Source organism: Myotis daubentonii, chromosome 6 (assembly GCF_963259705.1).
Source record: "Myotis daubentonii chromosome 6, mMyoDau2.1, whole genome shotgun sequence".
Lineage (NCBI taxonomy): Eukaryota > Metazoa > Chordata > Mammalia > Chiroptera > Vespertilionidae > Myotis > Myotis daubentonii.
Genome location: NC_081845.1, coordinates 56,686,086 through 56,710,143, shown reverse-complemented (window position 1 = coordinate 56,710,143; position 24,058 = coordinate 56,686,086). Strand labels below are relative to the sequence as shown.

Below are 24,058 nucleotides of genomic sequence, written 5' to 3'. Positions count from 1 at the left end.
GTGGACTTTTGCAAGGGTGCGAGGTGACTGCTTTAAAGGAGGGGCCAGAGGTCTGTCCTCCAAACCTTTGTCTCTGGGATTCAAGAACTGAGAGGGAAAAACAGTGGAAACAAAACCCCCTGCTTTTATGCGAAGACTGCCGAAATGGTGGCTGCTGGGGCGGGGTTGTCTAGCATTTCATTCCCTGAAGAACCTCTGATACTGTTATTTGCCCAGAACCTTTGGCTCTGTTATTCACTCACTCTTGTCTCTAGGTGTGTTTGTCAGCACAAAGATCAGCCTTTCCACTTTCAGGGTCTTTGCAGATGTGACTTTCATTACGTTTGGTCTCTCCCCATCCCTAAATGGTTCATTAGATAAGCAGGGGTGGTGTAAGGAGGAGAAAAAGGAGGATTTAAGAAACATTTTCTCTATGGTAGGTAAGTGGTTGATATTTCTTGGGTCTGTCTCTTTCACGGCTATTGTTTATGCTGGTCCTTGATCAGCCCAATGAGGGGGTGTCAGTGTTTCTTTCTGTCCCTAGAGGGTGACAGGAAAACCACAGCTGTGGCCAGCAATGTGTGCAGATGTGGAGAACAGTATAGCCAGGGGCCAGCAGCTGAGGCAGAACACGGAAAACACTATCCTGGCTTTATTTTCATTGTTTTATGCACTTTTGCTGTTTTTCTATTAACAGTCTTGACATTAGATGAAGCCTGGTGCTTTCCTCTGCTCAGCTTATTACATTGTCTGTAATACTGATTTCCAATAAAAATGATATGTTCAAGCCAGACCTCATCTTATTTCCCTTCTGTAAACAGAGAGATTATTACCATCTTTTTGATGGATGGAGCAGCATGAATTCCAGGATGTACATGTTTCTCATGATAACTTTCAAGCAAACTAAACAAATGTCTTCTGAGTTATTTTTATTGTAATTTTATTCATTTGTCTAGAACACATAGATCAATTAACTACGTGGTGAACTTGGTAGAATTGGCTGACAGGGGAGTGGCTGATGTCTGAAGAACAAGCCTAGGCTTTTCTGTCCCAAACTAGCATTGCTTAGCTAATAATTAATAATAATAATAGTCCCGGCTACTATTGATTGATCTTACCTAGATCCAGGCGAGTGACATTTCATGCAATATCACATTTAAACTTTAACAGCAATCCCGTGAAGTAGGTACTGATGCCATCTTCGTTTTCCTGATGGAAAAACTGAAGCTCACATCTTTCTTTTTTTCTTTTTCATTGCTCTAGGTTGGCAAACTCTTTCTATAGAAGAACAGAAAGTAAATATTTTAGCCTTTGGGCCACACTATCTCTGTGACAACTCCTCAGCTCTGTTATTGTAATACTACAGAAGCCTTAAAAAATGCAAAACCAAACGAAGGTGGCTGTGTTCCAAATAAAACTTTATTTCTGACACTGATATTTGGGTTTCATGTACTTTTCTCATGTCACATAATATTACCATTCTTTTGACTTTTCTAACCATTAAAAATGTAAAAATCATTCTTCACTTGCAGTCAGTACAGGAGCCGGTGGTTGGCAAGGTTTGCTGATCCCTGATGTAGATGATGAGCAGAGAAGGAAGAATGGGTTGGAATGTAGTGGTAGGAAGGACACTCCTTCCAGAGGGAACAGCATGTGTGCAGGTAGCAGAGAGCATGAAGTGTTTGAGGAAATGCAGTCAATGCAAGTACAGTTTGATAGGGTGTGTGGTATGATTGGAGGAGACATCCAGGCCCAAGTTATGACCTTGTAGGACATTTTAATGATTTTGGACTTTATCCTTAGATCAGTGAGAAGGCATTAAAAGAATTAGGCAAAGGAATGAAAAGAGCAATTTTTTTAAAAAAAAAAGATCATTGGCTGATGTGTGGAGAAAGGATTACAGTGGGTTAGTAACAGTAGAAGCAAAAAAACCAGCTGGGTGATCATGGTAGCTATTAGTGAACGTAGCCAGACCGTTTCTTGACAACAGCATCTTCGGGCAGCGGGGATGAGCAGGTTTGCAGAGGAGGAAAATGTGGCTGGGAGAGACGAGTGTCTTGCCTGGCCACATAGCAAATGGAAGTAGAGCAAAGATGAAGACCTTGGTCTTTCGGTGACTTTTCCCCTGTGCGGTGTGAAATTCTTAACATTCTACAATTAAAATTACGTTTATCTTAATCTGTCATTTATCTCTGACCCTCCAACTGAAGAGCTAGCTACTCCTCTCTGTCTCTCATAAAATTCTCATGAATGAGGATAGTGCCTCTTAGGTTTGAGTCATTAATTCTCATTTTCTGAGGAAATTAATTTTTTGTTGTTGAGGGAAATAACCCCTTGTTCAAATAAGAAAAAGGCCAAAGATGATACTGTGGGGATGGCTTTGTTATTTTTGTGCTGGCATTTGTCAGGGAGCTGAATACTTCTTTAAAGGCCAGCTTTTCTTAAAATTTGCATAGCTTTCTTTTCCAAGTGAGAATTGGCTCGCTCTCTTCTACCTTTGGAGGAATAATTCGTCTGACTGGGCCTGAGTCACACCAGTTCTGACACAGGCATATACATAACTCTGGCTCAGAGCACTCCATCTTTTGAACAATATGATCAGCAGAAAGGATTTATTCAGGAAAAAGAAAGGCTTGCAAACCAGGGCATGCAGACTGAGCAAGTCATGCGCAAGTTCTGGCCTGTGCCAATATGAAAGGTATTTAAAGGAGGGAAAGGGAGTCAAGGGAATGGAAACTAGAACCATAGAGCTTTACTACAAACACAGAGCTCTCCCTTGTAGGGCTCTCACAACGCTTCCCTAAGCCCTAGCTCCTCGCATAGAACCTCCCGACATGTTTGCTTAAAGTGCCAGTTATTCTTTATCACCCACAGTGGACAGTGTCTTGCACACAGCAGATGTTCAGTATTTAATACTGGCTCTGTTGACCTGTCACCTTTGGCGTCCATGCTGCACAGTGCAACCTCTTCTCTCCAAAATGTCAGAATTTTCTAATCTGAAGTCTTCAGAAAGAAGACATTTGGGATATCCCAAAAACAGGACAAATTTTAGGAGGATCATCCATTGAGGATCTTCTCCCTTTGTGCAACTTATGTTGTCCACTTCTCTTTTCTTCACCCCTTTTGACTAGACTTAGGTTGCATGTCTTTATTGTTGTATAGTAGATGCTCAGTAGAGATATGCTGAGTTAGTTCACTCCTGATACTGATTTTATTTATTCTCTGTAGGCTCTTTTTTTGTTGTTAATCCTCACCTGAGGATATTTTTCCATTGATCTTTTAGAGCAGTGGTTCTCACCTTCTCTAATTTCGCTACCCTTTAATACAGTTCCTCATGTTGTGGTGACCCCCAATTTCATTGTTACAAATTGAACATAATTAAAGCATAGTGATTAATCACAAAACAATATGTAATTATATATGTGTTTTCCGATGGTCTTAGGTAACCCCTGTGAAAGGGTCTTTCGACCCCCGCAAAGGGGTCGCGACCCACAGGTTAAGAACCTCTGTTTTAGAGAGAGTAGAAGAGAGACGGAAAGAGAGAAACATCTAAGTGAGAGAAACACATCGATTGGTTGCCTTCTACACATGCCCTGACCAGGGCCCAGTCAGGGAGGAGCCTGCAACCAAGGTACATGCCCTTGACTGGAATCAAACTCAGGACCCTTTGGTCCACAGGCCTACACTCTATCCACTGAGCCAAACCAGCTGGGGCACTATAGGTTCTTTACATATTCACTCAGGTATAGGTGATGAGGCTGAAGTTGCAAGCTCAGAGGTATTTTTTTTTTATTAATTAAATCTTTATTGTTCTATTACATTTGTTCCTCTTTTTTCTCCCCATAACTCCCCTCCACCCAGTTCCCACCCCACCCTCCTCCCTCACTCCCCATCCACCGTCCTCATCCATAGGTGCACGATTTTTGTACAGTCTCTTCCCACATCCTCCTCACCCCTTTCCCCCCAAGAATAGCCAGTCCACTCCCTTTCTATGCCCCTGATTCTATTATAATCACAGTTCATTCTGTTCATCAGATTATTCTCTTGATTTTCAGATTCACTTGTTGATAGATGTGTATTTATTGTTCATAATTTGTATCTTTACCTTTTTCTTCTTCTTCCTCTTCTTAAAGGATACCTTTCAGCATTTCATATAATACTGGTTTGGTGGTGATGAACTCCTTTAGCTTTTTCTTATCTGTGAAGCTCTTTATCTGACCTTCAATTCTGAATGATAGCTTTGCTGGATAAAGTAATCTTGGTTGTAGGTTCTTGCTGTTCATCACTTTGAATATTTCTTGCCACTCTCTTCTGGCCTGCATGGTTTCTGTTGAGAAATCAGCTGACAGTCGTATGGGTACTCCCTTGTAGGTAACTGACTGTCTTTCTCTTGCTGCTTTTAAGATTCTCTCTTTGTCTTTTGCTCTTGGCATTTTAATGATGATGTGTCTTGGTGTGGTCCTCTTTGGATTCCTTTTGTTTGGGGTTCTCTGCGCTTCCTGGACTTGTAAGTCTATTTCTTTCCCCAGGTAGGGGAAGTTTTCTGTCATTATTTCTTCAAATAGGTTTTCAATATCTTGCTCTCTCTCTTCTTCTGGCACTCCTATAATTCGGATGTTGGTACGCTTGAAGCTGTCCCAGAGGCTCCTTACACTATCTTCGTATTTTTGGATTCTTTTTTCATTTTGCTTTTCTGGTTGGGTGTTTTTTGCTTCTTCATATTTCAAATCTTTGACTTGATTCTTGCGATCCTCTAGTCTGCTGTTGGGAATCTGTATAATATTCTTTATTTCAGTTAGTGTATGCTTAATTTCGAGTTGGTCCTTTATCACAACATCAAGGGTCTCATTAGATTTCTTGTAGATCTCATTAAGTTTAACAGCAGTTTCTATAAAATTCTTGAAAAACCTTAAAAGTGTGGTTTTGAACTCTATATCCAGTCGTTTGCTTTCTTCCATTTCTCATTTGTGTCCTTTTTCTTTGTCTCCACATTTTTTATGCTTCCCTGTGTTGATAAAGTGGTTTTCTGTGCTGAGTGTCCTCTAGAGCCCAGTGGTTCAGCCTCCTCAATTACCTGAGGAGGACACTCTTGGTGCACCCCCTTGTGGTCTTTGTGCACAGTCTTGTTGTAGTTAAGCCTTGATTGTTGTAGTTATCACTGGGAGGAATTGACCTCCAGGCCAATTGGCTGTGAGAATCAGCTATGTCTGCAGTGGGAGAACTTCTGTGCTGGAGACACCCCTCTGGGGCAAGACTTGCTTCAATGGGGCTTTGGTGCTCAGTGAGTCTGCCCCGTGAGTGTGTCCTTTATGGTTCCACGGAGCTGCAAACTGGATGGTCCCACTCTGACCTCTGGGTTTCCTGGCTCCTGGATCGAAAACTCAGAGGTATTGATGTACTCTCTCTCCCCTTCCTTTTGTTCTTTCATCAGTTATTGAAAGTTGATTATGTGCCAGGTATTAGGGTAAGTTATGCGGAGTGGGGGTCAACAACAAAAGAAGACATGGTGTCTGATATCAAATACATTCTAGTCTAGTGGAGAGAGAACAGGAAATAACGGCCACTTTGTATGAGGTGTGGGCAGCCATGAGGGCCTCTCCCTGACCTAGTGGGTAGGACCTCCCCGAGGGATTTTCCTGCTGAAGTATCAAAGGTGGTCAAGAGCAATCGGAGTCCCTGAGCAGCTGTGGGTGAATTAACAGGTTCTGCACTTACCTTTCTCCATGTGTGCACAGTGGAGATGTCTGCCCAGAGGTCAATTTCTAACAGAACATCTCAGCAGTCTGCATCTAACGCTGACGACTCCTGGGAATATGAGTATTATGAGATTGGACCAGTTTCCTTTGAAGGACTGAAGGCTCATAAATGTAAGTCGTTTACAATTCTCCATTGTAAGCATGATATGTATTTGTCTTAACCTGTGAAATCCCCAGTGATTACTTTTCCTGAACATTCTATCTTTTTGCAGAACTCTGTCCTCTACCCCACAAAGTCCCAGAAAACACCCCCTTTAAACACCCTGATTGCTCATGGATGGTATTACATGAGGGCCTTGATGATTCTGAGTGACAAGGAATTGAAAGATGGGGAAACATGAATCAATGTCAGTATTAAGCTGAGATATTACATTAAAGCTCTAACAATTCCAGCTCTCCCAATCTGTGTAAACATTTGGACCTTCAAATGTTGTATAAATGCGACAAAAGTAGAATCTGGAACTATTAATTCTGAAGAACCTTGTTACGTAACACATGGTCATCGACATCTTTCAGTCAATTAGTTTTCTGGAACTGGAGCTAGGAGAGCATTCTCTGTGTATGTTCATGATGATGGGCAAGAATAGCCTGTGATCATTCCTAACTCTGTGTTATTTGACTCATGTGTCATGTTATTGGACTGATTAATGATCCAGCACAGAGAGCACAGAGCAAGGAAATATAATTATGTGAGAGGTTACTGTCCAATTCCAGTCATAACTGAAAGCTGACTGTCCTGTGTGAAGCATCCATGTTTTCTTAAGTAGAGTTGACCTAACAAGCAGGAACTGCTGCCCACTCCCAGGTCCTGTCCTGATTACCCCATAAATAGTCCAGAGATGTGTGCTTGTTTCAGAATGAATATCTATCTGCAGCACCACCAATATTTTAGGTTTGTAACTGGCTCAGATTAATGGGACACATTAGGAAATATAAGACAGATTAGAACTGGGGATATAGATGTGGCAAAGGAAAAGCATTTGCTCGTTTAGTATTTCCTGGCCACTCCCATGCTGACCTTGGCATTCATCATCCCTCACACTGATTTGCTGTTCCTTGCAAGGTCAACTTGAGGGGAAATTATTTTATTATGATGCACACCATTTAGAACTCCACTGGCCATGTGCTCTACCCTTTACTGTAATGCTCTCTTAGAAGCTCCATCTCTAGACAGGACAGGAGCTGCTGCTCAAAGCCACTCTGGAAGGCTTCCCTTGGTTTCCTGAACCATGGCACTCTTCAGAACCTCACTCTGTTTGAACCTCTACGCTGACTTCCTCCCAAGAAAGGGTATTTTCATGAAGACCAGGAGCTGTGTGTCCCCCAGTTTACCAGTGCCCATGCCCATGAAAGTTCGCATATAAATATAATTTCAGGAGAGCTTGTATATTCCTAGGGTACAATGGGATTCTCCATTCATCCCTGAAAGGGGCTTAGGGTGAGAATATACCTTGGGGTTGGACCACACAGCAGAGGATGCAGTAGAGAAGAAATAAAGGAAATAATTTAAGGAAGTAGAATTTTGTTTGAAGGGGAATGTAAATAAGCAAAACTGCATAAATGAGCAAGGAAAAAAGAAACATTCTGATGAGAAACATAGGTGCTGCATTATCAAGGAAACATTTGGAAATGCTGTTGAATCACAGAGATTCTGAAATTCTAACCACAGAACCTCCCGGCTCTGCCCCCCTAAGACTCCTCCTATGCTGGGACCCTCCCATGCCCACATTATTGCTGCTTTTTGATCAGGGCTCTGGGGCCCTAGAAGGACAGAGGGAAGGGTCTGGGCTGGGTGAACGCACCCTCTCCCACCTCTGCCTACCTTGGGTTTGGGAAGCAGAGGACCGATGGAGATGCAGCTCCCATTGCAGGAAAGCCACCCTCCTGAAAACCCCTTCCTCATACACAGAATTTAAAAGTGAAGCCATGAAACTAGATTCACCTCTCAGCTGAATGAGATGCTGGTGTGTGTCGTTGTAGAATTTGCTCTGGTTCTGCAGGCAGCGGATGAAGTATGGTGTGCTGTCACTTATTTGTACAATGGTGTTGCACAGTCGGTGCCCCCATCATTGAGTTGTTATTGTTACCTGTCAGTTGCACTTGCTTACATGTGTTTTTTTGAGCCTTGTTCTTGTGTCTTTTTTAGGCCTCATTTCCATTATAAGGCAAAGTGTACAATTTCTATTTCCTTGGCCCGCTTAACCCCAGGAAAGATATATGGGTTTTGCATCCAGAATGCTGACTGTTCATCACATTGTTGAATAATAGCTGTTAACCTTTAGGCAGTAGTATATGTAGAATGAAAGTATAATTATACAAGGTAAACTGCTAATCTGCTTTCTTTGCTTTAGAAAAAATGAATTAGAATTTAATTAGAGCAATGCTTTGCATTTATACATTTAGTGTCTAAGCCATTCGTTTTTTTAAAATTGCTAAGCATTCTCACTGCATGCCCACATAGGTTGACTTCTTAGAAGAATAAATCAGAAAATGTAAAATAATTCAGCTCAGTTGTCTCCTCCAGATTTGAGACCCTAGTGTATTTGTGCGAGGGTCTGTAGACAGTCCAGTCTCATCCCTGTCCTAGGGACATACACATGACTATCTCCCAAGACAGGCCCACGTAGTGAAGCACAGACAAAAATGCCGTGGGGTTCAAGGACAGGAGAGAGCTCATCAGCGGGGGAAATTCGCCCAGGCATGGTGAAGGAGATGGTGTAAGGCATGGCTTTGAGGGTGGATGGACCTGCATCAGCTCTAGGTTGGGGACAGTTGTTGTAGCCAGGTAAAGGTAAGAGCCCCTGAAAAGGCATGGGGATTAGGAATTTGTGGCTAAGGTTAAGGTCAATACAGGGACACAATGTTCCCTAGTCTGATGTGAAACATGGGTTTTAAGGTAGGGGTAGGCTGGGAGGAAATAATTTAACAATAATAGCTGGCAAATGTAGATTATCTTTTTCCCAGATGCCAGGCATTGTATAACGTGCTTTATGTATGGAAACTTTTTTAACCTGGAGAAGGTTGGGTCTATCTGTGCCATGCCAGCACAGCCAAGGGGTTTGGTGAGCCTGAGGAGGGGCGGCAAAGGATGTAGAAAAGACAGACAAAGAGAATAAGCTGGGTCTAGGACAGTGATGGCGAACCTATGACACGTGTGTCAGAGGTGACATGCGAACTCATTTTTTTGGTTGATTTTTCTTTGTTAAATGGCATTTAAATATATAAAATAAATATCAAAAATACGTTTTTGTTTTACTATGGTTGCAAATATCAAAAAATTTCTATATGTGACACGGCACCAGAGTTAAGTTAGGGTTTTTTATAAGTACCGCGCGCTAACCGATTGCGCCACTGGAGCTCCAAGTTAGGGTTTTTAAAATGCTGACACGCCGAGCTCAAAAGGTTCACCATCACTGGTCTAGGTGCATCTTCCTGTGCCTGGCTGAGGCCACAGAGAGAGACTCAGACAGCAACCTGAGCCTTTATTTTATAGCCAGAGGTAAACAAGGTAGTGACCACCATAGCTACAATGTTCTTGTGAGTTTCACTTGTTTTGGCAGCACTTGCTGCATCTCCCTCAGCCCATTAGCTTCCCAGATAAGATCTAGGGAGTGTCATAAGGTCAAGCCTAGTTATGCTAAGAGGGCTGTGCCCTCTAAACTGGGACTTGTTTGTGGCTTTGCCAATAGGTCAGTCTGAGGCTTAACCCTATAGCCACTCCCTACACTATCTTTGTTGAAGAGTTTTTCATAAGAGAGCAATATTATCAGAGCTGGGATAAAGCAGGTTCACACTGGGCTGCACAAGGAAAAATAGAAGAGAACGCAGGAGGCCATTTGCATGTTCTCAGCAAGAGACAACGAGGACCTCAACTATTCCAGCATGAACAGCAGTGAAAAAAAAATGGGTTGGTTTGAATCAGAATTCACTTAAAACTGTATATTGCGGTTTCTGCTAAAAATGGCATTTTCTAACTCAAGATACTTCAATGGAATCTTGGGCTCCTAGATGGCCCATGTTCTGTCCTCAGTTCCTTTACTGGGAAATGGAACCCAGCGGTCAATAAGGCAGAAGTCTCTCAGTGTTACCTGAGATAGGAACATGGAGGTGACCCAGACTCTTCTCTCTGTCTCATCCCTGCATCTTACCTGTCCCCAGTTGATGGATGGGTCAGGGTTGTCCCATAGATTGTTGATGTACCAACAATCATTTCATGCATCAAAAAGTTCAGATTTCTTGAATGTTCCAGTTTTCAGCTCCTGTGAAATGCTAATCCCAGTATTCACTGTCTTGCAGATTCTATTGTGATTGGATTTTGGGTTGGTCTCGCAGTCTTCGTGATTTTCATGTTTTTTGTGCTGACTTTGCTGACCAAGACAGGAGCCCCACACCAAGAGTAAGTTTGGGCTGTTCCTAAATATCTATAGAGCTCCACAGGGAACTGAAGAAACAGAAATAGTATCCAGGGCTGGGGTTACTTCCCGGGGTGTGGAGAGAAGGGCTTGGTTATGGATAACTGCCTGCATCTAGGCACCTGTGGGTGGGATCTGCCTTCCTCCTGGTCTCTGGCCTCTGGGGCTTGTTTTCAAGTGGATCCTTGTGAACCTGGGTTTCTTGGTTCGTTCTTACAGTTTAATGCTGATGTAGGCCTGATTTTTATGTTGAAGTGCTTATTAATTAGGATATATTCTCTGCTTAGTCCCAAGAGAATTTAGATGACTCGCCAGATTAAAAACACTGAACAAGGACAACGACTACTAAGTAGGATGAAAACTAGTTTTTAAAAACATGTCAAGAAGTAGAGAAATAATTTTTACTGACTATTCTATTGAATTTATCATTGCCAATAAACATTGAGTTTAATGCTGAGTTTCCTTGGATCTAGGATTAAAAAAGGAAATAGTAAAGATTATGTGTTATTCATGGCAGGACAAAGAATATTTGTGTTGGGCTTTGGATTTACGGAGAAAATTATTACGTGGTTGCTTAAAGAATACTGAGCAACATTAGAAGGAATTTGTTCAGTTATGGTTTTCAAAAACTCAGAAATGTTTTGGAGAATTTTTTTCCCCAACTTTTTTAAAATAGGGAAATAAAACATATGTTGAATACTGTTTTAGTTGGCTCCAGCAGACACAGTAGCATACTAAAATTAGGTAATTAGAAGAGCGTTTAATGAAGGGGCTATTCATAAGTTGTGGCCAGGGAGAAGGACAACCCCACAGGATAGTGCATCATTGTAAGATGATGGTCTAGTTCAGTGATGGCGAACCTTTTGAGCTCGGCGTGTCAGCATTTTGAAAAACCCTAACTTAACTCTGGTGCCGTGTCACATATAGAAATTTTTTGATATTTGCAACCATAGTAAAACAAAGACATATTTTTGATATTTATTTTATATATTTAAATGCCATTTAACAAAGAAAAATCAACCAAAAAAATGAGTTCATGTGTCACCTCTGACATTTGTGTCATAGGTTCGCCATCCTGGTCTAGTTTCATTTTTTTGCATGTATCTGTTCAATTTTCCCAGCACCATTTATTAAAGAGACTATCTTTATCCTATTGTGTGCCCTTGCCTCTTTTGTCAAATAGTATTTGACCATAATGGTGTGGGTTGATTTCTGTTCTATATACCTATTCTTGTGCCAGTACCAGGCTTTTTTATTATTATTATTATTATTATTATTATTATAATGACTTTGTAGTATAGTTTGATATCCAGTATTATGATCCCTCCAACTTTATTCTTTTATTCTTGGTGAGGCTATTTGTGGGTATTTTTGGTTCCATATAAATTTTTGGAATATTTATTCTAGATCTGTGAAATATGCCATTGGTATTTTAATAGGGATTGAATTGGATCTATAGATTGCTTTGGGTAGTACGGACATTTTAATGATATTAATTCTTCCAACCCATGAACATGGTGTATTCTGCCTCTTGCTTGTATCTTCCTCTACCTCTTTTTTCAATGTCCTGTTGTTTTCCAAGTACAGGTCTTTTACCTCCTTGGTTATGTTTATTCCTTGGTATCTTATTTTTTTTTTTGCAATGGTAAATGGGATTGTGTGTTGTTGTTTAAGTTTCTCTTTCTTAGAGTTCATTATTGGTGTATAATTACCATATTCTTATTACCATTTCACTATACAGTCTCCAGTGTCTGTTGTTCAGTCTTCAGCCTACACTTGAACTATAACAAATGTCTGGGTAAAGGGAGCAGCTCTGTCCATACTCAGCTATGTCCAGACATCAGGATCTGGAAAAAAAATTAAACGCATTTTACATGAAAGGATAATACCATTTTATTGAAGCATAGGGAGCTATATGGTTGAGAATCTCATTAATAGACACTTTAAAAAGACACAAACTTCCCCCTTTCTCTCTCCATGTCCTTATGGACATCTGCACATACCTTTTCTTCTATTATATTGGTCCATGAATTTGGAAATATGATGTAGATTACAACAGTAGTAAGAGAAGTCGAGTACAAACTCAGATTAGGGCACATCTCATAGAGTGGTCAGGGAATAATAACACCTTAGTGGGACAGATGGATTCTTATGATGTACTTACTGAGATGGATTTGTCTGATGTGGGATGCAGGTGATTGTACAGATGGGCACCCTACCTCAAAGTATAGCATGACTTCCTGTGATGGTTAATTTTATGGGTCAACTTGGCCAGGCCATGGTACTCAGATATTTGGTCAAACATTATCCCAGATGTTTCTGTGAAGGTCTTGTGTGTATGTGTGTGTGTGTTTAAATGAGATGAACATTTAAGTCAGTATTCTTTGAGTAAAGCAGAACATCCCTATTATATGGGTGGTTTTCATTTAATCAGTAGAAGGCCTTTCTAGAAACAGATTAATCTGCCTCAAGCTAAAAGGAATGCTGCAGACTGCTTCACACTCGAACTGCAACTCTGCCCTGGGTCTGCAGCCTGCCAGTCTACCTGCAGATTTTGGACTTGCCAGTCTCCACAATCACATGGACCAATTCCTTAAAATAAATCTGTATCCCTCTCTCTCTATAGGATAGAAAGATGATAGATAGATAGATAGATAGATAGATAGATAGATAGATAGATAAATAGGAAGGAAGGAAAAAATGAAAGAAAGAAAAAGAAAGAAAGAAAGAAAGAAAGAAAAAGAAAGAAAGAAAGAAAGAAAGAAAGAAAGAAAGAAAGAAAGAAGAAAAGAAAGAAAGAAGAGGGAGGGAGGGAGGGAGGGAGGGAGGGAGGGAGGGAGGAAGGAAGGAAGGAAGGAAGGAAGGAAGGAAGGAAGGAAGGAAGGAAGGAAGGAAGGAAAGAAGGAAAGAAGGAAGAGGAGAGAAAAAACAGGTGATACACAACACACACACATACACACACACGCACGGATCCTGTTTACTGTTTCTCTGGAGAATCTGACTAGTACATTTCCTTAACGTGTCATGTTGACCCTGGATAGCTGAGACTTGCATTTCCAGTCTTCTGATTGGCAGTTCATTCAGTTCAACTGCAAATGGTTTCTCATTTGATGGCGTTTCTGAATAATCTCAATCAAAGAACGGGTCATTGTAACTCCACATGCTTTCAATGAGGTTAAGGAGAACGTCTTACCTTTTTGTTTTACTTTTAATAAAGTGTGTCTCAGAGGGCTAATCTAATACTAATTTTAAGTATTTTTTTGAGTCTAGGGCAATGTAAGACATGGCATTTTGTTGCAGTATATCAATAGAAAACTGAAAGAAACAGACATGCAAAAAATCCCTAAATGGATCAGTTAAAAAGGCTTTTTGATCTTAATAAACTTGACATTTATTTGGCAGAAATTTTATCTAAAATGGCCATTATTTTTTCCATTCAGCCAACTTTAATATGAAATAAACCATTTTAATTTTTCCTGTGGTAATCAGGCATGGAGGAAAGAATGATGAAATCATTGAGAATACTAATAAAAACCTTTTAAAAACATGTTTATTATATGCCAGGGTCTACTAATCCCTTTATATGTGTAATCTCACTAAATCCCCACAGGAAGATGAAATAAACCCTGTAAGTGTTCCCACTTTACAGATAAGAAAAATGAGGCAGAATCGTTTGTCTGAGGTCTCACAGGTAAAACAAACAGGAAAATGCTGTGAACCAGGCAAAGCCTCTTAGACTCTGGAGCTCCTGTTATTAACCACTACGTTGAATCAAAGATAGGAAGCAGTCAGATTTGTTTTCTTTTATCACATAGCTAATCAAGTGTGTGCTCTAGGATCAAATATTTCCAGATTGACTTGCTGAGATTTTGACATTCCTCATTTGTAAAAATACAGTCATTCCTGCCTCCTAGGATTAAAGTAAAGATTAAGCAAGCTAATGCCTATGGCGCCACAGGCATACGCTGTGCTCACAATGGTCCGTGAAGATTAGGCCACCCCTTCAGTGCTGGTGGAAGTCCTGGTGGCAGCTCAGGGGTCCAGGTGAAGAGCAGGAGGGAGAAGAAAAACCCACCTCACATGGGACAACCAGACCAGAAACATTCACGTAGCATCTACACTTGTCAGACTGGTGCCTCATTCTCCCCCAGAGCCAGCTTGGGTGTGTCTCTCAGTAAAACAGTAAGATGAATAGAGAGAATCTACGTAGAGAGTCTTGGTGATGGATAGAAAGGACGGTTATGTCTGAGTTCTGGTTGCTTTAAAACTCTCTGGTTGGTTTGTCCTAAGGACAGTTACTTCCTCAAGTAGGATATCACGAATATGATTCCAATGTTCTGGTTAAGATACCTGACCAAGTCTGCAAGCTCCAAACAGATCAGTGGTGAACGTACTACTTAATTCTTTTTTCCCATGGAGGCATCTCCGGGGTGGGTGGGTGGGTTTGAATGGCTCACTGGGGTCTTATCATTGCTGAGAATGGGAAGGGTATGTGTATCCCTTCGACAGTGGTGAGACACAAGGATGACAGAGACCACCACCTCTGCCCCCGCTCCCTGTGCCCATCCCCACAACAAACATTGCTAATCAATTGTGTTATCCTCCATGCGTGGCCAAGACTTTGCCTCCGAATCATTTTCAAAACACCACTCCAGATAGCCATCGGGAATCAATCACAGTTCACCTGAGAGAGAACAGATATTTGTCATCTCTTTGGATGGCAAGAGTTGAAATCTCTTCACCTGCACAGAACTCAGGACATAATAAAACAGGCAAGTTTTTCCCCCTAAAGTTTTCAACTCGGGATCATATTAGGATAAGAACTTCAATTGGAATCACTGACTACTCAGTGGCTTCTGTTAAGGGAGGGAGTGTGCAAGAGTTAGACTAGGTTATAAGACAGTAAAAATCATTCTCCACAGCTCAGGACAACACAACATGGGTGTACTTCTTGCACAGTCTACATGTCTACTGAGGGTTGGCAAGGGGTGGACAGAAGCTTCTCCACTTGGAGCTGCACTATCTCCCACACTCAGCTCGCTGGTCACAGTAACAGGAAAGAGGAAGCCTGGAGAGCTCACCTGTGCCCTTCCATTCTTCATCCTGGAGGAACACATCCCCTCCTCTCAGAGCTCAGTGGGCAGAGCTAGCCGCACACCCCTGGCTGCCCAGCCTGGGAAGGGTAATCTGCCCAGGAGAAGAGAACCGGGTATCAGTACACCCTAGTGGAGTCCACTGAAGAGGGATAAAGACTCTTAGAAAGTTGCCATCACCTTTCGTAAAAGCTTTTAGGGCCGAGAAGCAGCTTTAAGGGGGCTATTTCCCCCATGGAATGTTCGCGGTTGTTCTGTGGGGAAACCCTCTTACCTGGGTCCTTTATGGAGAAGGAAGGTGAAAGAACCATTTCCCCTGCTTTCTCAACTAAGGAGCCATTCACTGTCTGTGGTGTCTTGTTAGAGCATTATGGCTCTATTATCATAATCCGCCAGAGAGAAAGAGCAGCAGGAAAGGCTTGGATCACAGCTTTATGTTGGCTATTTTAGACTTCTTTAAAAATTATCAGAGAGAGAACCAAGATGGCGGCATAGGTTAACGCCGGAGTTTGCTGCTTTGAACAACTACTTCAAAAGTGAAACCAAAAAACGGAAGGAACATCACCCAGAACCACAGGAACGCTGGCTGAGTGGAAGTCCTACAACTAGGAGGAAAGAGAAACGCATACCGACACTCAGAGGAGGCGCAGTGCTGAAGTCAAATTCTGAGGTGCGGAGTGTGTGGAGCGGGCTGGCGGCGGAGGGCGTGGTTGGCGTTTTCAATTGGGAGGGAGTCGCAGACTCTGAGCTCCAGATCCGGGCGAGTCTTTAGGGACCCAGACTCAAACGGGACTGTCTGGCTTCGGTCAGAGCGAGTGCAGCTTTCTCTCCCAGCTTTGCAGGGGGTGCTGGGACTCAGAGAGGCAGAGCCCCTGGGGACAGGACTGAGAGCCGCCATAACTGCTCTCTCCGGCCCACCCTGTTGATCCTGTGCGACCCGCCCCGCCCAAGCCCTGCACAGAGGCATTTGCCGGATAGCCTCAGGCAAAGGCTAGATTAGCACCTCCCTAGAGGACAGAAGTTCTCTCACTGCTGACACAGCTGATTCTCATAGCCACTTGGCCTGGAGGTCAAACCCTCCCTGGATTTAGCTACAACAATCAAGATTTATCTATAAGACTGCGAACAAAGACCACTAGGGGGTGCACCAAGGAAGCATAACAAAATGCGGAGACAAAGAAACAGGACAAAATTGTCAATGGAAGAAATAGAGTTCAGAACCACACTTTTAAGGTCTCTCAAGAACTGTTTAGAAGCTGCCGATAAACTTAATGAGATCTACACGAAAACTAATAAGACCCTCGATCTTATATTGGGGAACCAACTAGAAATTAAGCACACACGGACTGAAATAACGAATATTATACAGACGCCCGACAGCAGACCAGAGGAGCGCAAGAATCAAGTCAATGATTTGAAATGCGAGGAAGCAAAAAACATCCAACCGGAAAAGCAAAATGAAAAAAGAATCCAAAAATGCGAGGATAGTGTAAGGAGCCTCTGGGACAGCTTCAAGCGTACCAACATCAGAATTATAGGGGTGCCAGAAGATGAGAGAGACCAAGATATTGAAAACCTATTTGAAGAAATAATGACAGAAAACTTCCCCCACCTGGTGAAAGAAATGGACTTACAGGTCCAAGAAGCGCGGAGAACCCCAAACAAAAGGAATCCAAAGAGGACCACACCAAGACACATCATAATTAAAATGCCAAGAGCAAAAGATAAAGAGAGAATCTTAAAAACAGCAAGAGAAAGAAACTCAGTTACCTACAAGGGAATACCCATACGACTGTCAGCTGATTTCTCAACAGAAACTTTGCAGGCCAGAAGGGAGTGGCAAGAAATATTCAAAGTGATGAATACCAAGAACCTACAACCAAGATTACTTTATCTAGCAAAGCTATCATTCAGAATTGAAGGTCAGATAAAGAGCTTCACAGATAAGGAAAAGCTAAAGGAGTTCATCACCACCAAACCAGCATTATATGAAATGCTGAAAGGTATCCTTTAAGAAGAGGAAGAAAAAGGTAAAGATACAAATTATGAACAACAAATATGCATCTATCAACAAGTGAATCTAAGAATCAAGTGAATAAATAATCTGATGAACAGAATGAACTGTTGATTATAATAGAATCAGGGACATAGAAAGGGAATGGACTGACTATTCTTGGGGGGGAAAGGGGTGTGGGAGATGTGGGAAGAGACTGGACAAAAATCGTGCACCTATGGATGAGGACAGTGGGTGGGGAGTGAGGGCGGAGGGTGGGGCGGGAACTGGGAGGAGGGGAGTTATGGGGGGGGAAAAAAGGAACAAATGTAATAATCTGAACAATAAAGATTTAATTTAAAAAAAAAAATTATCAAACCACAGACATCGTACACCTCACATACCACCCTTTTGGAGCCTTTGCTAAGTGGACTTTGTCCAGGTGAGGATGTTCTTTATTTAGGGGTGAGAGCAGGATTTCTCAGGACCTTGTAAAAATGGAAATTACATTTTACCTTGGGTTGCAATGACCTGAATATGGCACTGACTAGAGGATGCATATAATGCAACTGAAAGCTAACAGCAGGAAAATGTCCCTGCTCAAGGTCTTTGAGAATGGCCAAGGCCCCAGGAGCTAGCTGGCAAAGTGCGGGTGTAGTGAGTGGGGCCCACAGAAGTTCTGCCGCTCCAAGAGGTCTACCCATAGCAACGGGTAGAAAATCTGACTATTTTATGTATTTGATTCAATTTATAAATTTATACCTTAGTTCAGGAGTTACTTTTGATTTCCCGTCAATTAAGAGGCAAGTGCACAGTGATGGACTTGTTCAGGACTGTACTGAGGGTTGTACTAAGGTAGTGGAACTTTCCAGAGAAACTGACATCTTCCTGAAAGGCAGTACTACCCACTAATGCAACCAGAGGTACTTCCACACACACAGAGGGTTTGGTTGGCACCTCTGGGCTTGCTACCTGAGATAAAGCTCTCAGTTCAGGCTATGGTTTCAGAAATGTTAGCGGTTATTATGATTTTCTCAGGTTGTTAAGTATAGAAGCTTTCACACTTTATTTTTAAAAATCCTCACCTGAGGTTCCATTGATTTTTAGAGTGGAAGGGAGAGGGAGAGACTGAGAGAGAGAAACATCGATGTGAGAGAGACACATCAGTTGGTTGCCTCCCACACATGCCCAGTGCCAGGGATCGAGGCTACAGCTGAGGTGCGTGCCCTTGATAGGAACTGATCCTGAGACACTCCAGTCCGAAGGCCTATGCTCTATCCACAGGGCCAAACTGGCTAGGGTAGAAACTTTAACTCTTCATGCATCTTTGTAACTTATTCATCTTTCAAAGTCCACTGGAAGTGACTGCTGGAAACACCAGATGCTGCAGCTGATCTGCCTGCCAGTTTTCACAAATGAGACCAACCTGAGTACAGCAGTGGGCATGCGAATACTCTTAGCACAGCAGTAGCCGCTTCATTTGTAAAATCTTGCCATAAGTCTGGAAAATTCCTAGGGGAATAATCCAGAGCATTATGGGTATTTTTCTTCGGCAAACAGAGGAGTCTTACCTCCTGGTCTGACTTGTCTTTTGGTGACAGAGGAAGGAGCATGTCTCTAAACGCTAGAGGTGGCTGTGCCTCTCTGATATCAGGACTTTGGAACACGCTGCTGAAACAGCCACTCAGTACACTGACTTAGGGTCTAGTGGCTGCAAGGCCCTTTGAGAGATGCGAAGATGCACAAAATATAGCATAGCAGCATATAGGAGAGAGTAGACTACACAAGTAGCTCTGACAGGAGGTGGGAAAGGATGCATCCTGGAAGAGATGGTCAGTGAAATTCAGCAAGCACAGAGGAGGGATATTAGAGATTCTCCATGAGGCAGTGACTTTCGAGTTGCACAGTGAAGACGGGATTTGATTTGACAGACAAAGCAGGGTAGAAGGAACAGCACAAGCAAAGACACACAGAGGGACAGTCTGAGTGCATCGAGGATCTCCTGTAACTATGGCTCTGAAGCCCACACTCAGGGTAACTTCTTTTAAAGAACATATTCTTGCCCTCGCTGGTTTGGTTCAGGGGATAGAGTGTCAGCCTACGGACCGAAGAGTCCCGGGTTTGATTCTGGTCGGGGGCACATGCCTGGGTTGTGGGCTCGGTCCAATGTGCAGAAGGCAGCTAATCAGTGGTTTCCTCTCATCATTGATGTTTCTGTCTCTCTCTTCCTCTCAGAAATCAATGAAAAAAAATATATATATATATATCTCACATATTTTTGATTTTAGGCCTTAGTGGAATTCTGACCCTGTAGGAACTATGGAAGAGGCCTCCTTCAAAAGCAAGAGTTGCTTTAGTTTTAAGATCTTTTCATGATGGATGCATTCACTTATTCACTTAAAAAATTTATTGAGCATCTACTATGACCTAGGCAGAAACACAGAATTCATAATCTTAATCAGGGTGCCAGCCAAGTGAAAAAAAAGGGGGGGGTGTAATACAGAATGAGAAGACAAATGGAGAGAACCACCCAGACCTCCAGGTGAACAACCTAATTCAGATTGGAGGAGTCAGGAAAGGTTTCTTGCAGGAGGTGGCACCACACATGATTCATGTTTACCAAGAGGAGTAAGGCAGATTTGCTTGTTTCAGAATTGCCTTGCAAATAACAATGATAAAATCTGGGCAAAATATAAAGAATGACTGTTGGAAGGCACTGAAGAATAAATATTAGTAGGCAAAACCAGAAGGGCTTCTGACCCTGGGAGGAAGAAGCTCTGTTAGTTTATGTCTATTCGTATATGGTCAGAAGACTTTCCACCTGAAGTCTGCCAGTCTCCTTTAATTCCCTTTGCAGTGCTTGGAAATGTCCAGTTTATAGGACTTATACATTCTTTGTTAAATTTATTCCTAAGTATTGTATTTTTGATGCTATTATGAATGGAATTATTTTTCCATTTTATTATTGTTTGTTACTAGTCTATAGACATACTACAATGAATTTTCTATGAGATTAATTAAAAGGAAAATCTTTTTGACGACAGTGTTGGAACAATGAAATAAACATAAGGAAAAGAATGAACCTTGACCCCTTTCTCGACATAGATCATATACCCAAAGTAGAAGCTCCTAGAACAGCTCTGTTCAGGGTAACTTTCTGTGAGGATGGAAATGTTCTCTGTGCTGTCCAGTTAGGCAGCCACTTGGCACATGTGGCTGTTGAGCAGCTGATAGGGGAGTAAGCTGACTGAGAAATCAAGTCTTAAATTTTTCTTAATTCAAATTTAAATAGTCACCTGTGGCTAGTGGCTTCTAGAACTAGCATGGTTCTAGAAGAAGGCATAAGAAAATACCTTTGTGATTTGAGGTTTGGCAATTATTTTATAGAGAGGATATAAAAAAGCAATAAACAAAGAAAAAAGTTAATAAATTGAACTTAACTGAAATTCAAAGTTTCTGCTCATTTAAGAAAACGAAAATACAAGTCACAGATCAAGAGAAAATGTTTGCAACACATATATCTACCAAAAAACCTGTATGCAGAATATATTACAAAACTCAAGAAAGAGTGCTTGCGATACATATATCTGGCAAAGGCCCTGTATTCAGAATATATTACCAGCCTTCTACAAATAAAAGCAAAAACAAAAAACAATACAACTTTTAAAATGGGCAAAGGACTCACACAGACACTTCACAAAAGAAGTTAAACTAATAGCCAATAAGGACAGGAAGAGATGCTCAATATTACTAGCTATCAGAGAAATACACATTAAAACCACAGTGAGATGCCATTTCACTCCCATGAGAATGGCTAACATTAAAACGACTGACGACACCAAATGCTGACAAGGATGTGGAGCAACTCTAATTCTCATATACCAGGGGTCCTCAAACTACGGCCAGCAGGCCACATGCAAATACAAATATTGTATTTGTTCCTGTTTTGTTTTTTTACTTTAAAATAAGATATGTGCAGTGTGCATAGGAATTTGTTCATAGTTGTGTTTTTTTTAAACTATAGTCCGGCCCTCCAATGGTCTGAGGGACAGTGAACTGGCCCCCCTGTTTAAAACGTTTGAGGACCCCTGTCATACACTGTGGTGAGGGTGGAGAATGGCATGACCACTTTGGAAAACTTTGTGCTTTCTTATGAAGTTAAACACGTATCTACCATATGACCTAGTAATTCTACTCTGAGGCATGTACTCAAGAGCAATAAAAACATAGGTGTACAAAGAGACTTTTCAAGAATGTTCACTGCAGTTTTACTCACAAACTAGAAACAACCCAAATAACCTTTAAAAAGATAATAAATGAATTGTAGTGTATTTATACAGTGGAATTATACTGAGCAAAAAAAAAAAAAGACAGATGGTTGTTACATTGATCAACGTGGATGAATCTCAAAGAACATGCTGAGCAAAGGAATGCAGACACAAAAGGCTGAATATTGTGTGATTCCACTTCAAGAAAAGGCTAAACTAATCTGTGGTAAGAAAATTTCAAGACAGATTGCCTATAGGAAGTGGAATGAATTGGAAGTTCAAGAACAGGCAAAGCTAACCAATGGAAATGAGATGAGAGTAGTGTTACCCAAAGGGGATGGAAAATGAATGAAAGAATACTTCCTAGGGAAAAGGACATAATCTATATCTTGACTGAAGATGGTGGTTACATGGATGTATAAATTAATAAAAATACATTGAATTTTATACTTAAGATCTATGGATTTCTGTATGTAAATTTTACCCAGTGATAGGATGAATAGAAACTACATTGAAGCAAGATGTGTCCATCCATGATCATAGGTTTTCACATATAATTCCTTTAGTTTATCAGTCAATGAAAGAAAAGAATAGAAAGACAACCTACTGAATATTTAATGTTTACCAGAGTGAGAGTACAAAGACGAACTTTTCCCTTGTTCTCAGAGGAGAATCAGATAAGTCACACTGTTCTCACACTAAGAGAACTTCAGGGAAAAGCTTAGGGGGAGAGAAGGGGGAGAGAGGGAATCTCAGAGACCTGGGATTTGCTGTGGGGAGGGAGGAAACTCTTGCACTCCCTGCCTTTGTTCTTCAGTAAGGGTGCGTAACGGACCCCATGTAGCTGTGTACCGCTGCACACAGCTGGGTTTCTGGGTCTGCTTTCCCGCTCAGCTGATGCCCAGGGCAGGTGGAAGCTATTCTTCATAGCTTCTTAGTCTTCCAACTGGAGAAGAGTGCGGGCCCCAGCAATCTTAATCATGCCTTTTCAAACATGTTAAGCCCTTCTTTTTGCCAGGTAGTATATCAGCGTATGAGGTCACATGTTGCTGGCATACTCATCGTTGTTCTCAAACATCTTTTAAAACTTGAGTGAAGACAATCAGAGGAGAAAAATCACCTACTGAAAGATGTGGTGTGGGGGGGGGGGGCAGCAAAGGATGTAGAAAAGACAGACAGTAGAAGCTGGGTGATCTTCCTGAGCCTGGCTGAGGCCACAGAGAGAGATCCAGAGGCAAGCTGAGCCTTTATTTTATAGCCAGAGGTAAACAAGGTAGTGGTCACCATAGTTACAGTGTTCTTGTGAGTTTCACTTGTTTTGGCAGCACTTGCTGCACCTCCCACAGCCCATTAGCTACCCAGATAAGATCTAGGGACCATCATAAGGTCAAGCCTAATTATGCTAAGAGGACTGTGCCCTCTAAGCTGGGACTTGTTTGTGGCTTTGCCAACAGGTCAGTCCAAGGCTTAACCCTACAGCCGCTCCCTACAAATGACAAGACCACTTAAATTTGCATTAGAGCAGCGGTCATTCAGCATCTCTCCAAAGACATTTTTTTTTTAAATTCTGAATACAGGACCTACTGAATGTTTAATGATTTACTTTTGTGTAAATCAATGATCTTCAGATCACATTTGCTTGGCAGACGATGAAATATGTTAACCAGGCTTTTTTTCTACAAGGAACAGCTCGGGCTTCTGAGAGAAATTCTGTGTTTGATGTAACCCATACAATCTGATAGAAAAGTCCCTCAACTGGCTGGATTCCAAAGCTTCTAGGATTACCGATCTCTGAAATCCAGGTGATTCTTGCTAATTTGGAGGTTTGTGTATATGATCATATTTTCCAGACCTGTCCATTGAATCTCTGTCCCCCCACCCCGGGGGAATTTGGCCGTCAGCACTTTACCCTGAGTGATGGGATGGGAAGGAAGAGAGTCAACTGAGATGGAGAAAGTTACACACTCCTTGAACACAGCCTACTTTTTGTTAGTTTCAGTTTGGATTTGAAAACACAATCAGACATGATTCTTGCCATTAAGGAGCTGATTGTGTGTAAGCAACCTTTGTATACATTTGGGAAGAAGGGGTTAAAGACCATGGAATATTAGGGTATTCAACATACCCATAAAAGTCTTTTAGTTTATCAGTCAAGGAAAGAAAGGAGGAATAAAAGGACAACCTATTGAATATTTAATGTCCTTGTAGGACTAATTGAGAGCTATTTTATTCATTCATTCATTTATTGGCTTATTGCCATTAAATCGCTCATTTGTTTCACACTGAATGAAATAAGAGATTAGAAACCTGGGTTTCATTCCTGTTTCTATCACTAACTGGCTTTGTGACTCCAGTGGGTAGTCTGTTCCCTGCCTTAACTTCTGTGTTTGTAAAATTGGTATAGTAATTCTTGCTCCAAGTGACTTGCTGGCCAGCATATATATTTCAGAGAGGAAGGGAGAGGGAGAGAGAGATAGAAACATCAATGATGAGAATCATCCATCAGTGCCTCCTGCACACTCCCTACTGGGAATCGAGCCCACAATCCAGGCATGTG

The 24,058-nt window shown here is 41.7% G+C and overlaps 1 protein-coding gene across 1 annotated transcript in view; it reads left to right on the top strand.

Annotated features, from left to right (window-relative positions):
* MRAP2 (melanocortin 2 receptor accessory protein 2) overlaps positions 1-24,058 on the top strand; it is a 39,714-nt gene that overhangs the window by 13,246 nt on the left and 2,410 nt on the right. The window contains 2 exon segments of the mRNA XM_059701061.1: positions 5,715-5,846; positions 10,032-10,131. Coding sequence (XP_059557044.1) covers positions 5,720-5,846; positions 10,032-10,131 — 227 coding nt within the window. The 5' untranslated portion in view covers positions 5,715-5,719.